Source organism: Sinocyclocheilus rhinocerous, unplaced genomic scaffold (assembly GCF_001515625.1).
Source record: "Sinocyclocheilus rhinocerous isolate Xijiao unplaced genomic scaffold, SAMN03320098_v1.1 scaffold584, whole genome shotgun sequence".
Classification (NCBI taxonomy): domain Eukaryota; kingdom Metazoa; phylum Chordata; class Actinopteri; order Cypriniformes; family Cyprinidae; genus Sinocyclocheilus; species Sinocyclocheilus rhinocerous.
In genome coordinates, this window is record NW_015630348.1 from 3720029 (window position 1) to 3726781 (window position 6753).

Sequence of the window (6753 nt, forward strand, 5' to 3'; positions counted from 1 at the left end):
GCTTCCTACTAGTGTGGCCCAAAACATTTAGCACAGTTTTATTACAGGTAGAATGCAAAATGTTTCAGTACAAGCATTTCAACCAAATGTAATTTATGCAATATTTCAAACCTTTAACCCACTGGGGAAAATCAGCCCATGGCAACAGTTTAAAAGCAGCCCAATTTCGTGGAAAAACAACAACAACAACCCTGCATCCAACACGAGCTGCAGAAGTCAGATTTGACTAATCACGGGTCAAAAGTAAGGAGAGATAACTGACAAGATGTTGGAGGATTTGCTCCTCAAGAGATCCCGAGCTCATTGACAAATATATTTTATCGTAAGATGTGCTCCCTTTACACAGTGCGCGCGCGATCGCGAAATTGAAAGTGAAAGTGAACTGCGACTGCGAGCGCTCATTCAAAAGAGATTTAAATACCCCACATATTGATAGAGGCGCCCTGATGCGTGAAAATTATATACAATATTAGAATGTTTGCAGGAGCGAACACAAAAATCACAGGAGCGGATGGGAGCATGCGGTAATGGTCAGAAATTCAGTGAGAGTGGGATCAACAAGCCCCGCGCTATCATGCAGCGCCCCAGTCAGTCAGTGAGAGCCATAACAGATGACGTCAAATCTTGCGGGAATCCATAAATAAACTACACAGAACCCCACTATTCGGACAAATATACATAATGAAAAGACGATACAAAATTTAATACCTTGGAAAATGGCATTTAAGACTTTTTAATACTTTTTAAGGGCCTTAATTTTCTCTAAATTGATATATCACCTTTTAATACTTTTTAAGACCCCGCGGACACCTTGAATACAGTTGTACTGTAAGTTGGCCTCCGGTACACAGTAGTCCAAGAGGTTGACCATAATCACCTAAAAGGCTGCTGAAGTCCACAGGAATAAGCTTGTGTTGACGCTGATTATGATCTCCCGTTTCATAGGTCTCTATAGAGAAGTCATCAACAGGCTGCATGTGCACAATGCCTTAAGTGTGAAAAAGAGATCATAAATGATAGACTGCAAGGTAGTACTCAATATTACAGACTTAAATATTAAAGTTACAATGAGTTCTAAAAAACCTACAAATATATAAATTAAAAATTATTAAAATAAATAAAGAAAATTTAAATAAATAAAATAATAATTAATTAAAATAAATAAATAAAATATATTTAAATAAATACAAATTACATATCACCTTCCCAAACAATTTTGCAGTACCTTTCCAGTCATATGCTCCTGGAGCTCCATAAACAAGATATTTGTTGTCTTTGGAAAATGCTACAGAGACACCTTGTTGACAGTAGCCAAACTTGTGCTTATCTGGTTCCCGATTCTTACAAATTGCTCTTGTGGACTCTCCATCTGTCACCAAGTTAAGGTCCTGTTCCAGGACAAAACATCTGCCCAATAACCGCCGGTTGTCAAAACTCCAATCCTGGTACCTGTGGGCACAAGTCTAGATAAAACAGAACATAGACTTTACACATAACGTCAATAAAACATTAATCTATTATATGTACAAAAATATAGAGTTTGACGGGTCAACTTTAAAGTGTTTTCACAATAAATTAGAACCAGTTGATATGAACAACACAAGATGCTTCTTTACCACTACTTTGCCTCCTCGTCCCTGACTTCGGACACGGACGCCCAGCCATTGCTTTTCTCTATAATCTTGTCCAGGATTGTTTGGGGGACGTCCTTTAAGATTAGAATAAGCTCTTTAAGATACTTAAACTGCTTGCATTATTAAAAAATAAACAATGTATTTGCTCATTACCATATTCAGCAATGCAACTGACTGATAAAATATTAACAATATGCGTTAAAATAACAATAAGTAAAGCACAACCAACCTTTTATATCAACGGAAATGCGTTCACAATCATTAGATTGTGTTGTGAATTTACATCTGTACAGACCTCCAGATATATTGGCATTTTGACTGGGCAATGCTTTAGCACGAGGGGCTCCAATCAGCAATCTGAAGATGAAAGTGTTATCGATAGATAGATAGATAGATAGTTCAAGTTCAAGTTCAAGTTCAGTTTATTTATAAAGCACATTTAAAAACAGCCACAGGCCGACCAAAGTGCTGTACAAATTAGAATAAAACTAAAAATTAAGTACTCTAATAGCAGCAAATCAGTTAAAACAAAACACTCTTATAAAGTATAAAGATAGATAGATAGATAGATAGATAGACAGATAGATAGATAGATAGATAGATGATTATTTAATATTTCAATAATATTAATAAGCATGCAGGTAATTATAAAGTGTTAAGGTTTGAACTGCTGGATATTTTTGAAAAACAATATGAAAAATGGCTATTTTTTTAATCACAAATAATAATAATAAAATAAAAAATATATAATAAGAACAAGTTTCTCACACTCGCTCCTCTGAAGGTTTGAGCTGATGGTGCATGGCCACAGAAAACCCAAACAAAGTGCCATCTTCTCCATGCATGTTCATCACGTTCTGCTTGTCCAGGTTAAAAGACGAAACCCCCACACGAAGCTTCCACACGGTCAAGAGGAGAGCCCACTGACTGAACAACATGATGGTGGACCTCTCTGGAGCTGGATATGGACTGAGAGATTGTAATATCACCCAGAAGAAAAACTCCCGCTGCAGGAGGGCGAGGCGATGTGACACATTATATAAAAGCCTTGGTTGATTTACCACCTCAGGGTGGGGATAAGGCCAACTGTACAGTAAAGAGAGTTAATGTTTACCTGCAAAGGAAGCCTGAACACATGCCCTTTCATCCTCAATCATTGCCAGGAAGGCGTAGTCAAATTCTAGATAAGAATCAACATGTTACAACAGGGCAATATCAAATGAGAAAGATCAACACGTGCAGTTGGGACAGATAAACTAGTCGACATGGAAGCCACAGAGACATCATTAAAAATAAGAATAATATATAAAAAACATACCTTTGTAAAAGTTATATATCTATCTCAACGCCAAATGAAACTGTGCTATTTATCTTAATCCAAATAATCCAAATCTGATTTGTTTGGACAGATTAATTACACAATATACATTGAACCAATAGATGGCGCTAGAGATAAACGGTGTTATGAAAAATAGTGAAGAGATCCATTTCTTTCAGGTTGAATATACAGACATGGGCAAAAAACAAACAAAAAAAAAAATACAAAATACAAATTAAAAAAAAAATCCACGGGTGGTAGAATTAAAATATACTGTACACTGGGCCTGTGTTGACCTTTGTGACAACATGCACCAGTAGCTGGACAGAGTTGGCACAATATGGGGTATTTTGTCACAATAGAAACTGTCCTTAAACAGTGGTATAGGCTTTCAAGGCAAAATTAAACAATACAATAAAGTTGTATAAATTAAATTTATAATAACATTAATAATAATAATGTGACAACTTGGCCCATCTCGATATTAATAATAAAAAAAAAACTATTTTACTGATCTAAATCATTATAGTTGAATCTGGTCTGAATGGATGTTAATGTGGTTGTATTGTGTTCAATTTTTCACCCAATAGCTATAGCAAAACTATGATTTTTATGTATTTCGGTTTGGACAATGCATTTGCATTTTAAATGAGCTCTTTACAGCAGTTGTATGGCTGTTGTTTTGGATCACACTACTGAGCAGCAGTTTTTGTCTTTGCACATAATGGCCATGGTTTGGAAACTTATTGTGCATCATTGTGGTTTTAGCACAGAGAGCTATAAGGTCTCACAAACTGTCTTCCTGATTATCAACAACATAATTAAAACCCCTTAAGCTTGACTGTATCTTTTGCACAGAGTTTTAGTGTTGAGCATATTTATACATTTCCACACAAAAACCAACACAGAACAGGTTTTCCATTAAAAGATGAATACAAGTATTTTTAAAAGCAATATAAATTTAGTTGCAACTGTAATGTTACTATACACTCGTAAAAATAAAGGTGCTTAAAAGGTTCTTCACAGCGATGCCATAGAAAAAACATTCTTGGTTCCACAAAGAACCATTCAGTCAAAGGTTCTTTAAAGAACTATCTCTTTCTTACTTTTTTATAATCTGAAGAACCTTCTTTCGCCACAAAGGACCTTTTGTGAAACAGAAAGGTTCTTCAGATGTTAAAGGTTCTTTATGGAACCATTTAGACAAAAAGGTTCTTCTATGGCATCGTGCAGCACCTTTATTTTTAAGAGTGTAAGCATAAAAATATCCGTGATTAAGTGCTTCCTAGAGATGACCTTTTTGAGTTCTCCCTTAAATAACAACATGCATTTGAGCACTACTAACTTTAACAGTGGCAAAAATAACTATACATCCTGTGGAAATTTTAAAAGCTGTTGCGGCAAGTGACTTGTTTACTGAGAAACCCACTGAGGATGGTGTAAGTCAGTAGATATGAGTGGTCATGGGTAACTTAAGCGAGGGTGGTGGGTGACAGGAGGACAAGAGCGGTACAGAGAAACCGCTTAAAATAACAGGTCTCACAGTTTGCACAATACCTCATACACATGCTCACACGTTTAAGCACAGATGCACTCCTGCACACAGAGATGCACATAAAAACTCACACATCCACTCACACATGCAAGTGCATTCCAACACTGAACACAAACACAGGTTGATGCATCTTTATCTTTGACACTTTGATACATTTGATGGTCCCAAGAGATACAAAATCTTTTATTAGTGTGTTTTAGAGCCAGAACTAATCATGTTCATACACAGATAGAGGGATGGATTTTTTACAACACAACTATTGTGGTGTCTTTTTCTCTTATATGAATTATATGATATATAATATATAATAATGGCCTGCCTGAAAATTCGGGACAGGCAAACACATATTAAAGCACATTTTGAAACACTAGAAACCAAGATGGGTGTTTCATCCACTGTGGTGGAGGCGGAGCCTAAACTGAGACTGAATCTTAACCCTCCCACACAGTGATCAGTTCACATTCAGGAGGCATACCATGTATATGCAAAAATAAAAGAACCTCTGAGAGGAAATGTATAAGTTCCAAACTCTGTTGGAAGGTAATTGTATCCATTTGGAAATTACTAAAATTACACTCTAAAAACTGCTGGGTTAAAAACAACCCAGCACTGGGGAAATATGGACAAACTCACCAATTGGGTTGTTTTGACCCAACCTTCTGGGTAGTTTTATTTAACTCAACTATTGCTTAAAAATGACTATATTCCTTGCCTAAAATGAACCCAAAATGGGTTGGAAATAAACATTTATTAATATGTTCAATAAATGAACATTTATTAATAAGATGAATAAATAGTAAATAAAAAATATATTTTTAAAGTTGTTTATTAATACATTCTCACCTTTTGATTATTGATGATGCCTCTAGTAATTATGTGTCTGATTTTTAATGTACAACCTATTTTGGGTTAATTTTAAGCCAGCCATATAGTAATTTTTAAACAATAGTTGAGTTAAATAAAACTACCCCGAAAGTTGGGTTAGACATTTAACCCAACCGCCGGGTCAAAAGAACCCATTCACTGGGTTTGTCCATATTTCAGCCCAGCGCTGGGTTGAATTTAACCCAGCATTTTTTAGAGTGTAGTTATATATTTAATTTGTTTAGGGTTTGGACAGTATATGCTGCAGGTTACAAGGTGAGGAAACTTTCTTAATTCCTTATTTTGTGGAAGAAAATGTTCCAAACAAATAAACAAAACAAACCTTAACTCAACTACAATAGCACGCAATGTGTAATACTCAAATATCGTTTCTGAGTACAAAATTGGAACACTGCAAAAGTGTCACCAAGTAATACATATGTCTACAAAATGACGTTATCCAGATCCCACCCCCCCAAAACCCCACAATCATACAAGTTTTTTTTTTCCCTAGTTTTTTTTTTTACCGTACATTTCTGCCATATATGGACATCAAGTTGAGTCACCACTGATAAGCTATTACTAAATATAATGTAGAAACTTTAATTTTCTGTAAAGCTGCTTTGCAACAATTTGCATCGTGAAAAGCGCTATACAAATAAACTTGAATTGAATTGAACTGAAAGTGCAAAAAGAAGAAAGTAATGTGAATATAATCTGCATTTGCACAAATGTCCAAATGCTATGGGCAATATTTGACTATTCACTGTCAGAAACTATAAGCGTTCCTGTTTCAGAATACTAAATTAAAGTCATTGTGTTCGGTATTTCTCATCAATTTAACCATTTATAAAGTGTGCCTAATCCACTCACTTTCAAGTAGCCATATTTCAACCAGACAAATGACTGACCTCTTTCTGGTGGTCGTCACCTAAATCACCAGCCCACACAAAGGCTTAGAAACGTAATGTGGCCATTCTGGCCAATATAAACTGCAAGGATAAGAGCAAATGCTTAATCTAGCTTACTGCTACAATGGAACACACTATTACCACACAATCATCAGAGCAGCAATCACACATTTATTGCACTACAACACCTTAATGCTAGTGTTGCTTTAACAGCGCAGAATAAATTCCATTCACGACTACATCGGCTGCTGAGTGTGAAAAACAGTATTTAAAATAATTTAAAAAGTATTTCTGCATAAATCTTATCAGCAAACATGACACTGATTTTGGTTAGTTGTTAGTAACCTTATTCTTTCAAGTGTATTGTTTCAATTAGATGCATGTTTAGTTTACCTCAAAATAACCTTTCAAATGTATTTTGACATTAAAAAAATGACATTTATTTCTATAATCCTCTTGATACCCAGATGC

The 6753-nt window shown here is 35.3% G+C and overlaps 1 protein-coding gene across 2 annotated transcripts in view; it reads right to left on the reverse strand.

Moving 5' to 3' along the window:
* itga6l (integrin, alpha 6, like) overlaps positions 1 to 2628 on the reverse strand; it is an 11737-nt gene extending 9109 nt beyond the window's left edge. For both annotated transcript variants that reach the window (XM_016552505.1, XM_016552504.1), the window contains exons 1-5: positions 2403 to 2628; positions 1864 to 1991; positions 1617 to 1708; positions 1226 to 1463; positions 878 to 988 (exon numbers count right to left, since the gene is read on the reverse strand). In XM_016552505.1, the coding sequence (XP_016407991.1) occupies positions 878 to 988; positions 1226 to 1463; positions 1617 to 1708; positions 1864 to 1991; positions 2403 to 2572 (739 nt within the window). In that variant the 5' untranslated portion in view covers positions 2573 to 2628. The remainder of the gene's footprint in view (positions 1 to 877; positions 989 to 1225; positions 1464 to 1616; positions 1709 to 1863; positions 1992 to 2402) is intronic.
* Positions 2629 to 6753: the final 4125 nt, after the last annotated feature.